This window comes from Jatropha curcas, chromosome 1 (assembly GCF_041381405.1).
Source record: "Jatropha curcas cultivar XTBG-Jc1 chromosome 1, XTBG_Jcur_1.0, whole genome shotgun sequence".
Classification (NCBI taxonomy): domain Eukaryota; kingdom Viridiplantae; phylum Streptophyta; class Magnoliopsida; order Malpighiales; family Euphorbiaceae; genus Jatropha; species Jatropha curcas.
Window position 1 is genome coordinate 34,349,976 of NC_143151.1, and position 18,816 is coordinate 34,368,791.

Sequence of the window (18,816 nt, forward strand, 5' to 3'; positions counted from 1 at the left end):
TTATTTAATACAAATTAATCCAACTCGGATATGCTAAATCACCGTCATCACCTTCCCCGCTCTCTCCCTCCATTCCTTTCCTTTCTTCTCTCTGAATCTTCCTTGCTAAAATTCAATTCTCAATTTAACTTGTCACATTGACTCTTCTTCTCTTTCTCACTACAATCCCTTCTCTGCATTTCTCAAGGATTATCCTATTACCAGTGCGCTTCAATCTAATTCTCTTGTATCCCACTCTTAATTACAATTACCCTTTGATCTAACGTTAGTGTTTTACTTTCTTTGATTATCGAATCATTTCATTTAATTAAGTTGATAAAGTCGAGAAAAGTAGAAGAAAGTCAGATTTTTTTATATACATTTTTTAGTAGCCTTCACTAATCTCAGACATTGACATTTAATGGCATGATGAAGTAGGTTGAGAAGTTGATTTCGACTTAATTAATGATTAATTGGATCTAACATTGTGATTTTAACTCAATTTGTTTACTTTCTCTTTATTTCCCTCGCTTTCTAGCAGCCAAACAGAGTCTTTTATTGGACTCAGTGGATTTTGCTTTCTCGATTTGCTAGATTTCAAGTGTTACATTAGGATCTAAATTCTTATGTAATGTAATGTTAGCATTTATTGAAAATCTGGCGCCTTTACTGAATTGGGTTTTTTCTTTTCCCTTTTTTAACTTTATGACCAGGTTGGAAGATAGCGTAGTTGCAGAGCTGTAAAAGTTTGTAGAGTTGACAATCTATTGGCTGTTCGTTCTTCCATGGAAGAGTATGTATTTTCCTGCAGTTTATATATTCTTGTTGGAATTTCTCTTGCTTCGTCTCGTGTCCAACTTGTTCTAATTTTATGTGCTTGGTGAAATTAGGGAGAATGCTGCTATGCTCCTGCAGAGATACCGGAGGGACCGGAGAATACTTTTAGACTTTATACTTTCCGGCACCTTAATTAAGAAAGTCGTAATGCCTCCCGGTGCAGTTACATTAGATGATGTGGATCTAGACCAAGTCAGTGTAGATTACGTTCTTAACTGTGCTAAAAAAGGTGGCCCATCATCTTTATATTTATTGCTTTCTTTTCAAGGCTTTTTCTTCATTAGATTTTTCTCCTCCTAATGGCACTTTGTTAGTGTAGGTGGAATGCTTGAGCTCTCAGAAGCAATAAGAGATTACCATGATAACACCGACTTACCCCATATGGTATGCTTTAACTAGCAAGATGGTGGATGCATGATGATTTAGTTCATTGGCTTGCAAATGTAATCGTTCATAGATATTTGCTATTATGACATGGTTAACTTATTACTGCTTATTCAAATTTAAAATCCATGGTAGATTCTTTTGGAATCTTTTCTCTTGAGAATTATGCATAAAAAAATGAAATGAGACAGGCATAAGTCATAATTGGCTTTTGTGAAGTTTGGGATCTGGTTGTAACTTCCTTGGTCTATCTAACTTTGAATTTTGATGCAATTCCCAAATCGGTTTGTGCCTGCACTTAATTTCTGATAGTTCATTCAAATTTAGCATATGAATGATTATATTGATCTTACGCTGGTGATTTTAGAAGATTCTTTTTTGGTCAATTTCAGAATAATGGGGGTTCTGCAGATGAATTTTTCTTAGTTACAAATCCTGAATCTTCAGGATCACCTCCAAGAAGGGCCCCACCACCCATTCCAGTTTCAGCACCACTATCCATTCCAGTTTCAACAACAGCTCCTATTTTTGCATCATCCCCTGATGTGTCATTGTCAAGTGTAGGAAAGTCAGTGTCCTTTAACTCCACTGAAGATCGAGAACTGACTGTTGATGACATTGAAGATTTTGATGATGATGAACTTGAGGAAGTCAATAGTGTCAGGATTTCAAGACGCAACACAAATGATGCAGCTGCTGATCTTATTCCCAGATTGCCTGCTTTTGTAACTGGTATGGCTTAAAGTTCAGTGTATGAAACTTAAAAGCTAGTTTTTTCCACTCCTGCCATCATGGCTCCTTGGGAGAGGACATAAAGGGTAGAGAATGTTTGAATACATATACATTAAAGATTCTTGCATTGGAAGGTGAAGGCTTAATTTATCTAAGTGCTTGTCATGATTTTTTTGGGCTTCTACTGTTTTCAGGTATCACAGATGACGACCTCCGTGAAACTGCATATGAAGTCCTTTTAGCTTGTGCTGGGGCAGCAGGGTAAGTTTCCATAATCTCATTTGGCTTGAAGATTTTTTTTCCCTTGCAGTGTTAAATCTAAGACTTTTAGGCACTTTACATTCATAGCATAAATTGTGACCTTTTCTTTGTTTCTTTCTCTTTTTATCTTTCTTTTTTTTTTTTTTTTTTTTTTTTTGCAATGCCTTTTTTATTTGTCTTGACTTGTTATCATTGTATGAACAGAGGCCTTATAGTTCCATCAAAGGAAAAAAAGAAAGAAAAAAAGTCCAGGTTGATGAGGAAGCTTGGACGGAGTAAAAGTGGGAATGTTGTGCAGTCTGAACGTGCCCCTGGATTGAATAGTTTATTAGAGACCTTGCGCGCTCAGATGGAGGTATTTCAGAAACAACTTGACATATGTGTAATTGAGCTGTGGTTTCTTTGTTTTGTACTAATTTTTCTAATTTTAAGTGTTTTATCTAGATAATGAAATTAGTTGTTACCAGTCAGACTATGATTTTTTTATTTATGAATAGTTGTATATGCAGCATAATAAAGTGAAATATTATCCATATAGGTGGTATTGCATATGGCATCTCTCAATATTATGGCACTTTGTTTTGTAAGATCTTATATGTAGTATTGTTTTGAAAAGAAAGAAAGAGGCATAGAGAGAGTATATTAACTAAATAACATCCAAGAATTCAGTGAAGAAAATTATACATTGCACAAGTTCAAACAGGGTTCTGCACTTCCCCTTTACAATTTTCTTGTTGATGTAATATTGACCAAAAAGTAATAGTTGTACATTGTCATGAATTTGACTGCTCTTAGTGTAGATGGCTTTAAACTCAATTCCTGAGTAAAAAAATATGCAAAAACAAAGTCGGAAACGCCAAGTGAGGTTTGATGATGATCAATGGAAGTTGCAGGAGGACAACTTACTTGCTTTTCTTTTCATATCTATTTTGTCTATTACTTTAATTTAAATAACGTATTCCTTTCTCCGTCTATCAAAAGAAATTTCTAAGGTTGAAGCTTCAGAATATCAGTAGAAAAGAATATTGCATTCATCTGATGATATTTTTTTAAGGGCCATGTGTTTGCTGGGTTTTCCGTTTTTGTTGTGTCTTCCTAACCATGAGAATGCACTTTCTCATTGGCACTTAAAAATAATGTATTATCACTTTATCCTTTAGGTATTCTAATTATGAGCAATAACTAGTCGAAGAAGAATTCTTTTTTGTCTTTGTTGAAATGACTTCATCTTACTTCTAAATTTATTATTATGTACCTTAATGGATGATAAAATGGTTCATTTACTGTTCTTCATTGAGTGTAGATATCTGAGGCAATGGACATCAGAACCAGAAAAGGGCTGCTAAGTGCTCTTGCTGGTAAAGTGGGAAAAAGAATGGATGCTCTACTGATTCCTTTGGAATTATTATCTTGTATTTCACGGACAGAATTTTCTGACAAGAAAGCATACATACGGTGGCAAAAAAGGCAGGTAAATTCTGTCCCCCCCCATACCTTATGAGTTTCAATTTTTTTTCCTAGTGGCTGTTAATAATTTTCTTGAAGTAGTGAAATCAGAGGCATGGGAAAAAATTTTAATTGATTCTAACATTACATGCTTTCAACTTTGTCTTGGTACAGTTATTCATACTGGAGGAGGGGCTTATCAATCACCCAGTTGTTGGATTTGGTGAATCTGGGCATAAGGCAAGTGACTTGAGAATTCTTTTGGCAAAGATCGAGGAATCTGAGGTATGTTCTTCATCGAAACAAAAAGATTTGCTATGGTTTTGGTATCACTGTCAACATCATATTACATCAAACTGTAGCTTACCTTAGTAATCTTCTTCTTGGCCGGTTGATGAAATCTTTCTCATACTTTGATAGTTCCAATTTGCTTTACTCGTCATTCATCTGAATGTGTCAGCACTTCAGTTGTCATCAGTTATTCCATGCACTCATACATACTTTTTATGTCTGCTTTTCTCTCTCTTTGGTTTATAGTTCCGTCCATCTTCTGCGGGGGAAGTTCAACGAACAGAATGCTTGCGTGCTCTCAGAGAGATTGCTGTTCCACTTGCTGAGAGACCAGCTCGGGGTGACTTAACTGGTGAAGTTTGCCACTGGGCAGATGGATATCACCTTAATGTTAGATTATATGAAAAACTCCTCCTCAGTGTCTTTGACATTTTAGATGAAGGGAAGCTGACAGAGGTTAGTGATTTTCATTTTGGTCATTATGTTGTGAGACATCAGTGTTCAACATTTGTGTGAATTAGTTTATGACTTTAGATTATTGTCTGAAGTTTATTTGTGGTGCTGGTTTATGTGAAAATATCTGGTGCTTGAAAGAAATTTCAACATTTCTTGATTGTTCAAGAATGTTCCATTTTTTCATGGGTATATTTATGTGAGGGAAACTGTGATTCAATGCCAATTGTTCTCTAAAATAAAAAAATATGGTTTATAAGGCCTGTCTTTATGTACAGGAAGTGGAGGAAATACTTGAGCTCTTGAAGTCAACCTGGCGTGTTCTAGGAATTACAGAGACTATCCATTATACATGCTATGCATGGGTATTATTTCGTCAGGTAGTATTCTCAGTTTCTCATCTGCTGATTCCCCAGATACATACACAACAATTTAAAGCTGCATGCATTCCTGCTATTATTTATATTAACAAAACTTCCCAATTTTCTATGAAATATTCCATTGTGTATGTGCATTACTTCCAAGAAGTTATCAGTTCCCTCTCCATCTCTTCATGTAACCAAGGATGCAGCCCCTTCACTCAGTTTAATTTTGGTGATATCACATATTATATCCGAAGGCATAGGACAAACTAAAGTAATTTGCCCACAAAATGTTCTCATTGCTTCTATGTTAACAAACATTTGAACTTTTTGAATAATATTGTGCTGTTCTTTTCATGTTAAAGCTTTTTCTTTTGTGTAAATGAACTCTTTACCCTATTGATTAGTTTGTACTCCTGGAGTGTCCATTAGTTGATGTTTTAGGCATCAAAAAGCTAAACAAAATATCACTACAGTTAAATAAAGCTCAAAAATATCTAGTTGCTTGGATATGTGGTTAGCAGCTAGTCTTGCTGGTAGAGGGCAATGTTTTTATAATTAGACTTGGTTATGGCTAACATTTGATTACAAGCGAGAAAGGGTTGTTGTAATATATTTTGTTTGTGCCATTCTTTAATTCTCTACATTTAATTTATTATTCTCATTGATATTCAACAAGAAGTGTCCATTATTTATGCTCATTGTCGTTATTGTCATAATTTCATTTTTATAGTTATTGTACTGTATGCTATTCAGTTTGTTATCACACAAGAGTACGGACTGCTGCAACATGCCATTGAACAGCTGAAGAAGATACCATTGAAGGAACAACGAGGGCCACAAGAGAGGTTGCACTTAAAAAGTTTGTATTCCAAAATTGATGGCGAAGATTTATCTTTCTTGCAATCTTTTCTGTCACCAATTCAGAAATGGGTTGATAAGCAGCTTGCAGACTACCATAAGCACTTTGCAGAGGTTGACTAACTGTTTGGAGTAGATTACCTTTTTTATCTGACATAATTTGGTGGTGGACAGTGCTTCAGTCGTAATTGTTTATCCTTGAATGCTATATCTGAAATTCTGAGTTATAAATTATTCTGAAATGCTTAAGTTGGTTTACTCATTTATAACCTGTGTGTTTTGCTGATGAAATTTTCTATGCTTTTGTATGCTTAGGCAAATAAAACTCACCATTATATTTTTGGTACGCATTAATTCTGTGGCACATTTCATATTTGAAAAAGATTTGGAAGCTTATAATTATGATGACTTCACAAGGTCATCAATTCAATGAAATTAAGTTCAAATTTTGACTTTTCTTATTGTACTAATGTTTAATTCTAGATATGAAGGAATAAATATTTGATGGTAGGATTTTTCTGAAAATGTATTTTATAATGTAGCAAATGTGCTTGTGCATTTGAAGTGCTAATAAGGAGAGAATTTTAATGGAAGTGTGCAATTTTTTTTTCTCATTTCTTTACTGTTTGGCAGTTATTACATTCTGAATCCTGCATTCCAGCTGGAAGAACTTTTTTTGCTTATAGTGCTTTTTCAATGCTGCTGTTTTCCGAGGTTTGCTATGTACCATAATACATCTCCTTGGCCTTGCAGGATTCTGCAACTATGGAGGATGTGGTATTAGTTGCAATGGTTACTCGGAGGCTTCTTTTGGAAGAATCTGATCAGGTATTTAAATCTTGCTTGTGCAGTGTGTGCACAATATATGAGCTTTTATGGATTCATTTTGTTTCTGAAGTGAATATTGTTTAGCTAGAATTTTTGCTGGTTGCTTCTATCTGGACAAGAACATACTTATTGTCCACAACTATTTAATTTGCACTAGTTTTATAATTTTATTTTCAATACTTAAAAGTTATATTTCATTTTCACTACTTAAAAGTTATATTTTTCATTTTTCCTGCAGGCATTACAACCTACTTCTGTCACAGATCGAGATCAGATAGAATCATACATATCAACTTCCATTAAGAATGCATTTACTAGGGTACGTGTTCTTACCTCATTGATTCTGGATGCTCCACTAGATTTCTGGTGAAAGAATGTGCAATCCAAAAGTAAAAAGACCACAATTGGATAGGTGACACATGGTATAACGACGTACTAAACTTCTCATTTAACCCATGTGTAGTAACTGATCAATTCCTTCATAAGTGTAACAAAAACATAGAAATCAAGTTAGTATTTCCATTAAGATTGAGTTTCTGCTAGTTCAATGTGCAAGTATTTATATTGTGAACAGGCAATAAGAACCAAGTTAGTTTCCTCCTGCTCCTTTGGAGAGTAGGAAGAAAGCAGGTTGAAAATAAAGATATTCAAATTCTTCTAGAGTTTAATAACTATTTATTATGACATGGAAAGAGATAATGAAATTAAGTCTTATACAGTAGCCATCTGGTATGTATTTTATGCAATAGCCATGATATGTGCTGGACTTTTTTTTCCATCTAGTTTCTAGTTTCCTTAGGAACAAACCACGAATCATATAAAACGTGTGGATTGCGAATGGTGATATTGGCTTGCTTATTTTTCTTTGAAGTTACTATGCAAAGCATGGATTATTAATAGTCTTTCTCTCTCCCCTTCTCTTCTTCTTAATGCAGACTGTGCAAGCTGTTGAAAAATCAGACACAATGCATGAGCATTCTTTGGCATTGCTTGCAGAAGAGACCAAGAAACTTATAAAAAAAGAATCAACCATTTTCACACCAATTTTGTCCCAAAGACATCCACAAGCAATCATTATGTCAGCATCGCTCCTTCACAGGCTGTATGGGATCAAATTGGTAAGGATTTTCTTTAGTTGGTTTTTACATGATTGCATATGCTCTTGATTTCCCTTTATTTTCTAATTGTCGAAGCTTAATAAAACTTGTGTGTCTACAGAAACCTTTTCTTGATGGTGCTGAACATCTTACGGAGGATGTTGTATCAGTGTTTCCGGCTGCCGATAGCCTGGAGCAGTATGTAATGTCACTTATTTCTTCTGCATCCAGAGAGGGGAATGTTGAAGTCAGTTTCAGGAAACTAACTCCATACCAGGTGGGATAGCTGGACTTGCTTGAATTTGTTCTTTCTTTCGTTCCTTTTTCCTATCTGCTTTTTCCATCCTGTAGTTTTAGCTCCAAAAGATCTAAGCTAAGTGGATTGTGGGACACAAATCATCTTAGATAGGTGAAGAAACATCAAATATAAAATTTCATCCACAATTCATGTTGTTGAAGCATACAGCATAACTTCATTTGGTTGATGATCTGGTATTCTGGAATGCCAAACTTTTCGAACCTATAGAGGGAAAGAAGTAGCTGCACTGTTTTCCAAGTAATATCACTTTATCTGACAGTTCATAAAATCCTCTGTTTCCTTTGAAGATTGAATCTATATCTGGAACACTGGTGATGCGATGGGTCAATTCACAGCTTGGAAGAATTTTGAGTTGGGTTGAGCGAGCTATTCAACAAGAGGTGACTATCAAGTTGTTACTTTGTTTCATTTATCCATAAATAACAGATTTCCTTTGTTCATTGTCTAATTCTTTATTATATAAATCTGTAAATTCAGTCTCAGTGCCATTTAAGCTTTGTTTCCTCCTCTCAGTTAAGGATCCAAGGCGTTTGTCTAATATATTATATAATTTTTCTTTCAGCGATGGAACCCAATATCTCCTCAACAGCGACATGGGAGTTCAATTGTTGAAGTATATAGGATTGTGGAAGAGGTATATGGATATGATTTGAATACCGTTATGCCAATTCTACTTCTAGAGACATTAACCAATGCCTTCCATCACAAATATCTGTTGTTGCAGACAGTTGATCAATTTTTTGCTCTTAAAGTTCCAATGAGGCCTTCAGAATTGAATGGACTGTTTCGGGGCATTGACAATGCCTTTCAAGTATATTCAAATCATGTCATTGACAAGTTGGGTTAGTGTATTGCTCCATTAATATTTATTTTCATCATTTATAGCAACTAGCCAAACCCATCATCTTTATTTTTTCAAATATATATATATATATTTGTGTATGTGAATCTGTGCTTTTATCTTTCCTTTCTTCATCTAATATGACCTGGTTTATATCCTTCCTTTCACCATCTACAAATTCTTATTTTCTCTCCCTCATGACCACCCCCTGCCTCTCCCCTTCCACTTCTCTTCTCCTCTAACCAATTAACTCTGAGTGTGATTTTGACTTGCAGCATCCAGGGAAGATTTAATTCCACCTATTCCTGTACTCACGCGATATAGGAAGGAAGCTGGAATAAAGGCTTTTGTGAAGAAGGAATTATTTGATTCTAGGCTGCCTGAGGAGACAAAATCAAGTGAAATTAATGTCCAGAATACTCCAACGCTTTGTGTTCAGTTGAATACGCTATATGTGAGTTCAAGTAGAGTTTGACATTGTGCATCAAGAAATGAAATAGAGGGTTTCAAAGTGATAATTTCTTATTAAACTTGATAAGATTGTATAAAATTTGTTTTTCTTTCAAAATTTTTTTTTTTTTATCTGCCAAAGAATATTCCATTAAAAAAGATGCAGCAAACATGAAAAATGCAGACAAAGAAAAGCAAAGCAACAGAAATCATAAAAACCTTATATATTACGAAAATGGAATTGAAACCCAGATGTTACAAAATCATGGCAGATCATGCATTGGCACAGAATTTCAGAATCTTCTCTTTAAAACAAAATTCCATTTCTTGACAATGCTCATGTGATATATACATGATTCTAACTTTATTTACAAAGATGACCTCCCTGTATATACAGTGATCTCATAATTATTCTATCTTTCTTAATAAATATAGACGATTAGACAGTTTGAATGTTACTTAGGGGATGGCGGAACCTTTTTGATCACTTATCATGTAAATTTAGGTATTCAGTTGAAAGAATGTATACTTGCGGCTTTCTTGGCTTGATATTTCTTTCCCCCTGAACAATAGAAATGATTTTCTCAGGAAAAAAAAAAAAATCTAAACAATTCTTATTGGAATTGCTCAAATATCCGATAACAATATCCTGACAAATTATTTTCTGAAGACTGGTATTTACTGATAAATTGTCTGATTACCTGCATCTCAAATGTAGGCATTATTTTGTTGACATCTTTATCATAATAAATATGCCTTATGTTTTTCTGCTATGAACAGTATGCAATTAGTCAATTGAATAAGTTGGAAGATAGCATTTGGGAGCGTTGGACAAAGAAAAAGCCTCGTGAACAATTTACCAGTATGTATCCTATAAGATACTTGTTTTTGTTGTCTTTGTTCTAAGTTTTGACTTGGCTGCTCATGCTGTCCACTGGCAGTGTATATCCAAGCAACATGTTACCTTTCAAGTATTATGCTCATTTTCTTATTCTTGCAAATTAAAGGAAATATAAATGAAGAACTTCTTTTGCCTGACATAGCTAGGTATATCACGGATGCCATTTACATAACTTGGCAACATTTAATTGCAAATGTCGTCTGTTGCATTGGATATTTCTCATCACTTTAATTCTTTTCTGGCCACTCAATCCATTAGATTATGACTTGCACTATTTTCTACGATTGTGATACTAAATTCCAACTTCTACTACTCCCTGTTTCACTGTAACCCATGTTTGTTGCTTCTATATATACTGCTTGTACAATTTCTAGTTCAATTTTGATGTACTTTTGAGAATGCTATGCTGTCTTTATGCTTCTAAAATGACATTTTTTTTCTAATGTTTGCTGCTATCCATATGAATTCCATCATCAGTAGGGAAATCAATAGATGAAAAATCCACAAGTTTTAAGCAGAAGGGCACATTTGATGGGAGTAGAAAAGATATAAACGCTGCTATTGATCGCATTTGCGAATTCACTGGTAACCACTGTTTGCATCTACTCAAGTCTATCACCTTGAGAAATAAACTTGAGCTCCATTAATTTGCCATGCTGCAGGAACTAAAATCATCTTCTGGGACTTAAGGGAGCCATTCATTGAAAATTTATATAAACCCACTGTTTCCCAATCAAGGCTGGAGGCGCTAATTGAACCACTTGATACGGTAAGTCACGTCCTGTTGGGAGCTATCTTATTATTATTGTTGTGCATTTACTTATGAAGTTGATGAATTAAAAAAAAAATGATGCTTTTTGATGTTCTTGTTTGTAGGACTCCTTGTCCGGTGTACTCATCTTTCTTTCTTTCTTTCTTTCTTTGTCAATAGTTTCTTTCCTTACCCAAAAGAAAGAAAAAATAAAAGGAAAGTCCTATTTAAAATTTGTTGGCTTTCATTGGCTTACAAGTGTGGAACCTTGCTATATTTCTTTAGTCAGGAAGAAAAATTAGAAAAAAAAGAAAAGACCATTTTATTTGATTTTCCCCTGCATTGTAAGTCATGAAAATTACTAATTTGTATTTCTTATGTTTCTACTTCATTGATTATGGGTTTTCTGCACATTTTGTGCTCCAGAAGGAACTACCTCATATAATGCCCCATGTGCATCATGATTGTATAAGTACCAACCCTCTATCTTGCTTATTGCTGTAAATCTATATTTCTGGGCTCTTCCCAATGGAGTGATATCTGCCTGGTTTTTGACATTTAGGAGATCTAATACGAGTTTAACTTTTGATGACTTAATGACTGTCAAGGAAGAACTGAGGTGGTTTAGTTCATTTTATATTATGCTGCTGCAGGCACTAAATCAACTATGTGACATTATTTCGGAACCACTCAGGGATCGAATTGTGACAAGTCTCCTTCAAGCTTCACTGGTCTGTTCGATTGCTTTTCTAAACAAATATAACATATGCTTGAATTTGTTTTTCATTGAAATAGTGAAATGGTTCTTTCTGTCAGGATGGCTTGGTCCGAGTACTACTAGATGGGGGACCATCAAGGATTTTCTTACCAGCTGATGCAAAACTACTGGAAGATGATTTGGAAGTTTTAAAGGTATCCGCTTACTGGTGCATTGAGTTTAAACCAAACCAAAAACAGTGATCAATAGTCTAGAAAACGTTTGAAATTATTTTTTTTTATTTGGGCATCTCTTACATTTCCCTGAGGGAATTACATGAAAAGAGAAGGCATTTTAAAGTCACATACAGAATAATTTCATATTGGAGGCCTCACACCTGATTATGAATTATGTACTGTTTAATTTAAATGTTTTGATCATAAGGGCTGGTAGAATTGAATGTCCTACAGATGCAATTCATCTTCTCAAATCTTTTCACCTAATTATCATTTTCTATTTCATTTATTTGTATGTTTTCTTGTAGGAATTTTTCATTTCTGGAGGAGATGGCCTGCCTAGAGGAGTAGTTGAGAATCATGTAGCACGAGCTCGTCACATAATTAAGTTGCATGCCTATGAGGTTAGTTGTTTATGGACTGCTGGCTCATTGATAGAAGGATTTTAGCTTATCTTAGATTTTACTTCTTTATCGATATTTTGGATGCCAAAAGGAAAAGAAAAAGATGATCGTCTTATCATCTCTGCTATAGAAACGTTCTCTACCTCTATTGCATAATTGAGAAAACAAAATGTCATCTTGATCAAGGGGATTTAAGGGAGGGGGAAAAGAAATATCAGAGATTTGCCATTTGGAATGGGTGAGATGGTTGAATTCTTATGCATGTAGGGAGGGGATCTATTCATGTTTATTATCGGGTTGGGTAGAAACTGGCAATGAAGATAACACTACATACAATAGTTAATAGTAAAATATGCACCAAGTAATGGCATTTAGCTCCAGATTTATAAGTTATATATATCTCCTGTTTTTCACTTGCCTTGCAGACTCGAGAATTGATTGATGATTTGAAATCCGCAAGTGGACTGGAAAGGCAGGGCGGTAGTGGAAAACTAGGTGCTGATACCCACACTTTATTAAGAATATTATGTCATCGGAGTGACTCGGAAGCATCACAGTTCCTCAAGAAACAGTTCAAAATACCGAAGTCTTCAGTATAGCAGAATCCCTTTGTTAGAGATGCAGAGGTAGAAGGAATGAGCAACCGTGTACTTATAGCAATTTGATTATGTCCATGAAATTTCAATTCTATTCTCACACTTAATAACAATGTTGATGTTTGTCTTTTGTCCTTTCATCGTTTCTTATTGTCTCCATAAAAACATGTCCCTTGCATAGAAAAACTGATTTCAGCTGTAGTTCCTTTGTAGTAATTTTATAAAATGAGACATTTGGGAAGATGATTCTGTTAAAACAGTGATCTAACTTGTGTTTATGGATTGACTGCAAGGTTATGCATTTGATCGCAAGAGACGATGATAGACTAAAACTCCAAATTAGGCTATGATTTTATGGATATCGAAACATAAAATTCCGGTGACGGCCTATATAAAAGCATCTGAAGTGCCGTCTTAATTCTGTTAAAACTCCAAATTGACTTCTCGCTTTCATTTTTTAGCTGTAATCCAATTGAACAAGAATATTCAGAAATGAAAAATCCACTTTTCCGTGGGAAAAAAATAGATACTACCATTTGTATCCATTGAATGAGCTTGGCCTCCTGAGCTTCATATAAAGATTTTTTGATGCAAAGACAACGTCTGTACTGGCAGGCTTAAATGAATTACAATATTGGAAACTGAAAGCTGAACTCCTGTCATGCTCACTAGAGTTCCTGTTCCAGTTAGGAGAGCTCCGAGTGTCTACTCTCCTGCTGCTGGTGACAGGCCTATGGTGAGAAGAATAGATGCATCTCAGAGATAATTACACATGCATACAATGTCACTAAAAACTAAGATGACCTTGTATGCATAAATAAGTGTTTCTAGATCTGAATAAATAAGTGTTTCAAATTGCAAAGCCACAAAACATGACCAAAAACTGACCAAGATGCAAGTATAAATACAATGCCAAGAAATCACTTGCCCAAGAATTAGGGCCCTTGTTCATGTTGTGCTATACATGTCTACACTAATAGACAAGCATAAAAAATTTTCGTTTGTATGTTGGCAGATCCAATTCACAATCCGTTAGCCTTCAAAAGTGAAACATCAACACTGATCTTAGCCGGCAAGACATGAGGCCTTACTAGTGCTCCACAATATCCTTCTCTTATGAGAGTGCCAAAGCTTCTGCAGCACAATAAGAGCAATGGGAACACTTTCATTTTTTACCCATTATCAGCTTTTGCCAGGGGTTCAGAGGCAACTTTCAGCTATAATTACAGTCCAGTCCTCAACCATGACTGCTCTCACCATGACTATTATCTCAGCATTTGCTACACTGATCACTTGATACTTTCCACTTGCACTGTCAAATCCTTGATGCCAGCACCATGAAATAAATGTAAAACCTGTGCCTTAACAGAAACCTTGTCAGCTTCAGCCGAGACATGGAGATGGAGAGTCCCAACAATATCTGTGTTAGTAAAGCTCCAAACATGCAGGTTCTGAATACCACGTACCCCCTTTATTTGCATAACATCGTTTATGGCTACTCTTAGGTCCTGCTCATGAGTCCTGGGAACTCTTTGAAGCAGAATTTCTGCGGAGTTCCTGAGTAACCGAATAACTGAAGAAACTATCAGAAAAGAAATGAAAATCGAGCAAGCAGGATCAGCAACAAGCCATCCTTTATACTTAATTAGGAGAGTAGATACAACAACTCCAACACTTCCCATTGTGTCGGCCAGAACATGCAAAAATATTCCCTCCATATTGTGGTCAATGTGGTGGTGATGGTGTTCCTGTGATTCCTCTTCATGAGACACAAGTTTTACCTGTTGAGAACCACTGTTTCCCAACGACAAATTGCTTTTAATATCTGAATGATAAGTATGAGTATTCGCATGGGGAGCATTTCCATGGACATGATGGTGGTGGTGGTGATCCTGGCGTTCATGATGGTGAGAGTGGTCATGGTGGTCATGATGATGGTGAGAGTGGTCATGGTGGTCATGATGATGGTGAGAGTGTTCATGGTGGTCAAGATAATGGTATTCATGGTTGCCAGGGTTGTGGTCATGAATATGGTTATGGTCATCATGGCAATTAGAGCTCTCAATTTTACAACTATCAATACTGCTATGGTGGTTACAATGTTGGTGTTCGTGATGGTCAGTATGGCTAGCCAGTGTCTTCTCATGGCAGTCACCGGAAACAGAAATGCATTCATGATCCTTTTCATGACATTTATTATCATGTGAATGTAGATGATGGTGGTGGGAGTGGGAGTGGGGGTGGGAGTGGGAATGGGGGTGGGAGTGGGAATGTGAGCATGCTCCAGACCCACCATGAGCATGATGATGCTCTTCATGAAAGAAAATCAAACCAACCATATTCACTACAAGCCCTCCAATTGAAACAGTTAGCAAACTATTAGTAGATATCTCTTGCGGATCCAAAATTCTCTCAAAGGACTCTAACACAATTAATGCCCCAACAAGAACCAGAAAAACAGCATTGACATATCCTGAAAGTACCTCAAACCTCCCACGCCCATAATTAAACTGATTATTTGCAGGCAAACGTGAAATGTAAGACGCATACAGACCAATTGCCAAAGCAGCACAATCAAACAACATGTGACAAGCATCAGAAATCAATCCAAGACTGTTGCTCATGAACCCAGCAACAAATTCAACAACCATATAGCCCGTGTTGATTAGAAGGAAAAATGCAATCTTGCGAGACTTTCTCTCACTCAAGATGTGGCGGATAGGCTTCATAATCGAAGAACTAAGTGGCTGTGATGCTTCCAATCCCAATTCAAGATAATTCGAATAAAAAGGATCCAACTTGCTGACCGCAAGATACAACAATAAGCCACATAACAAAAGACCCCAAAGTGACAGCTCTGGGAAATAGAACAACTCCAACACAACTGTGCAAACAAATGTAATCAAAAACTCTCTTCGAAAATCTTTAGAATACACTAGCTTGTCTTCACTGTTATTCTCACTCAAAAGTACTCCGAAAACAACAGTATTAGCTAAAGGCCAACCGAAATTGCCAAAAGAAACACCAGCATTATCCCTTTCAAACAAGATAAAACTCACAGCAGCAGGAATAAACAGCAAAACTGTTGTATAAAACAGTGAAATCAAGCGAATCCGTTTTTCACCCAATTGCTTAATTGTACCCCAATTCATAGACAGACGATCATAACACCCCAAAAACCCAGATAAAAATGGCAACAGCATCGGCCCAATCCTAACACAATTCTCCCTAGGAAACACCGAAAATCCATATCTAACAACAAAGGAAGTCGAAAATGGGAAGCAATCAATTCGATCCCAACTTATTGACAACAAAAGCAACCCAATAAAAAGCATTAAAAACCCAAATAACTTATTACCATTGTAATTCCCATTCTGAGTTGCACCAAGATTATGCCTTTTCAAATCAGCAACAAATCGAGCAGCAACATTCCCAGACAATTCAGCTAGAATCATAGCTGCAGTGCCACAATACCGAAGTGCTTGAAATCTAAGGAGGAAAACAACAGCAAGCAGTAGAGATTTGCACACTAAAAGCTTGTGTTGGGACCGAGAAATTGAGGAGAGATTGAAAATGGGCTGGTTAGGAGTCCTAAAATGAAAAGGGGTTTTAGGAGAGGGAGAAGAAATGAGAGAAAACGAAAGAGAAAGGAGAAAGGAGAGGAAAGACACAAGGAAAGAGAAAGGGAAGAGAGAGAAAGAAGGAGAGGATCGAAGGAAAGGGAGAAGAGAGTAAAGAGAACGAAGAGAGAAGAGAAGGAGAAACAGAAAAGAAAGAGAGGATTTGGAAGAGGAACCGGATTTAGAGGGAAGCGAAAGAGAAGAAAGGCGTTGTTTTGATGGGGTTGGAGTTGGGGTTGTGGAGTGATATGAATAGACAGGGTAAGGTCTCGAAGATGAAGTGGTGGTGGTGGTTGGGGCAAAACTAGTGGTGCGTGGCGGCACGGAGATCCGGTGAGGCCGGTGCTGGTGATGATGGTGGTCTGCCATGGAGGATGGTGATGGTCTAGACTACCAAAGACATGGACTTTGTTTGGTTTTGTCAAAAATAGAGACTTTAGGAACCGACAGTCTCTCGACAAATTTTAAATAATAAAAGTGGGTCCATGGTTGATGGTCCCCACTTTCAAACTTCTTTAGCTTTAGCCCAATTTGGACTTTCTCAAACGTGGCTCCAATTTCTATCAATTAGGCTTCAGGCCCAGTAGTGAAAATCAATCCAATCTTTGATTTTTTTTTTTTTTTCTGAAAAATTCTATTTTCATGTTGTATATATAATACCTACACTTCAATAAAAATTCACATAGAATCCCTTAAATATATATTTATATTGGTATGCAATCAAGTTAAAGAATGTTTGGCCCCTTATTTTAAATTGCAAATCTTTTTCCTCTTGTTCTTATACATTATTCTATGTTTTGCCAACTGTTTTCTTGGTTTGCATTAACTAAAAAATAGAAAGAAAAAAAAAAAAAAAGAAATCCCTTATTTTCTTCCATAACCAGTCACAAAGAGACACAAAAGCAATAACCATGAAAGTAGCAGATCTTACTCCAAATGTAAATGAACCCATTATTACAAGTTGCATTTTGGAACCCCACTCACAAACCAGAACAAGTGTCCAAACCACATTAGAAATCTAATCTTATACAGAAAGAAGGACGACGTTTTCAGTTGGCGAGAAAGCCAAGAACATGAGAGCAGCCATAATCCCCACTGGAAAGAACATAAGCAGCAAAGGCGGAGGAGGCAGCGGCGGTAATAACAATGGCAACACCACCATTGACGCCGCAAGAACCACCAGCAGTACGACACTCACTAAGCCAAAACACCGCACCATTGTTTTGTCCGTGCAGTTGTTGATAATCTTGTTGAAGCTCTGACCATTTCTTGCAGAGCAGCAAAGATTTGCTCGCAGAAATAGCAGAAGTTAAAGATATTTCTTTATTTAAAGAATCCAAGAATATAACTTCTTTAGGAAAATGATTGGTTTCTTGGAATTTAGATGGTCAAGATTCAAGAAAAAAGAAAGCTTCTACTTGTTCTAAAGGTCTGCAGGAGAATGGTGTTTCTTGAAATGTGGATGTTGTAAGAATTAAGAGGAAATAACATCTAACTTTGTTGTGCTTTTTCGGTGGAAATCATGCAAATGCTATTTTTAGAATGGAAGGTGGTATTTATAGAGCCTCTAAAGAATTGGCAAACCATGAGCCGTTGATCAATCCACGTGGGACCAGGAAGAAGGTTGGATATTGTTTTCTGGGTCAAGAAATCTGGTTTTGGGGTGTTGGTCCGAATCAGACAGAATCAAATCAGCAGATCCCAATATATATTCAGTTGATACGTATAAGAACAAATTGTGTACATTAGCTTAATATAATTTTTTAAAATTGGATTAAGAACCTAATTAAACAATTAATTAGGTTATTCTGTGTGTTTGGCTTTTGTTGTTTTGTGTAATTTTGTTTGGTTTGTTTATTTTATATCTTCAGCTGAACCAATGTGCTGGACAAAAAGAAAAATAGATTTGAACCAATAAGCTATAGTCCCTTTATTTATATTAGAGACAGCTGTGATTACCAATTAATCCTAATTTTAATTACTTTTAAAGTTAGATTAGAAAACAAATTCTAATTAATTAGCTTAAGTACATTTATAAATCATCAACCGGTTTTTTTCATTTGAAAACTAAATAATTAGGTTAACTTTTAAATAATTCATAATATAATAATAAAATATTTTCAGAAAAAAAAAAAAAATCAATGTTTATTAGGATAAAATGGTTGGAGCTCCTTCTCACTTAATAAAAAATTTTGGATCTAAGCTTATCATATTAGAAGAGTCACCTACATCTACATCGGTCGTGTAATACTCGAGTCAGAATCGAGTTCACTGAACTTTCTGATATTCATAGTTATAGACCGAAAAAGAAAAAAGATTTTCAAAAAATGTTATATCAATCCATCTCATACATTCAGCCAATAATTAATTATTTGTTATTATTATTATTACTGCATATATTTTAAATGACCAAGTTCATGAATACATCCTCTCTTATGAATATGCGAGTTCGTGACAACTTGCAAGCTAA

The 18,816-nt window shown here is 35.7% G+C and overlaps 2 protein-coding genes across 4 annotated transcripts; one reads left to right on the top strand and one right to left on the bottom strand.

Annotated features, from left to right (window-relative positions):
• Nucleotides 1-31: 31 nt before the first annotated feature.
• On the top strand, nucleotides 32-12,967 carry LOC105631250 (plant/protein (DUF810)). Of its 3 annotated transcripts, none has more exons than XM_089724816.1 (27): nucleotides 32-264; nucleotides 693-772; nucleotides 870-1,045; nucleotides 1,136-1,200; nucleotides 1,593-1,932; nucleotides 2,127-2,193; nucleotides 2,398-2,548; nucleotides 3,497-3,664; nucleotides 3,814-3,924; nucleotides 4,177-4,386; nucleotides 4,662-4,763; nucleotides 5,502-5,720; nucleotides 6,360-6,434; nucleotides 6,673-6,753; nucleotides 7,370-7,552; nucleotides 7,653-7,808; nucleotides 8,138-8,230; nucleotides 8,413-8,484; nucleotides 8,575-8,692; nucleotides 8,967-9,145; nucleotides 9,922-10,003; nucleotides 10,520-10,627; nucleotides 10,705-10,811; nucleotides 11,447-11,524; nucleotides 11,610-11,705; nucleotides 12,035-12,130; nucleotides 12,556-12,967. In XM_089724816.1, exons 2-27 carry the CDS (start codon nucleotides 765-767, stop codon nucleotides 12,727-12,729), a joined length of 3,315 nt encoding a protein of 1,104 aa, XP_089580942.1. In that variant the 5' UTR covers nucleotides 32-264; nucleotides 693-764; the 3' UTR covers nucleotides 12,730-12,967. The 3 variants fall into 3 exon arrangements, with proteins under 3 accessions (XP_089580942.1, XP_089580951.1, XP_089580949.1); XM_089724825.1 differs by having other exon boundaries at nucleotides 10,523-10,627; XM_089724823.1 differs by having other exon boundaries at nucleotides 32-203.
• Nucleotides 12,968-13,330: 363 nt separating this feature from the next.
• Nucleotides 13,331-16,793, bottom strand: LOC149499435 (zinc transporter-like protein). The gene has a single exon (XM_089724827.1). It carries the CDS (start codon nucleotides 16,713-16,715, stop codon nucleotides 14,016-14,018), a length of 2,700 nt encoding a protein of 899 aa, XP_089580953.1. The 5' UTR covers nucleotides 16,716-16,793; the 3' UTR covers nucleotides 13,331-14,015.
• Between the last annotated feature and the right edge of the window lie 2,023 nt (nucleotides 16,794-18,816).

Excerpts from the sequence above, each read along its gene's own strand:
- LOC105631250 (XM_089724816.1), top strand. Across the intron at positions 3,665-3,813 it reads TACGGTGGCAAAAAAGGCAG|TTATTCATACTGGAGGAGGG; the intron begins GTAAATTCTGTC and ends GTCTTGGTACAG. Across the intron at positions 10,628-10,704 it reads TCGCATTTGCGAATTCACTG|GAACTAAAATCATCTTCTGG; the intron begins GTAACCACTGTT and ends GCCATGCTGCAG.
- LOC149499435 (XM_089724827.1), bottom strand. The coding sequence starts at position 16,715 with ATGGCAGACCACCATCATCACCAGCACCGGCCTCACCGGATCTCCGTG.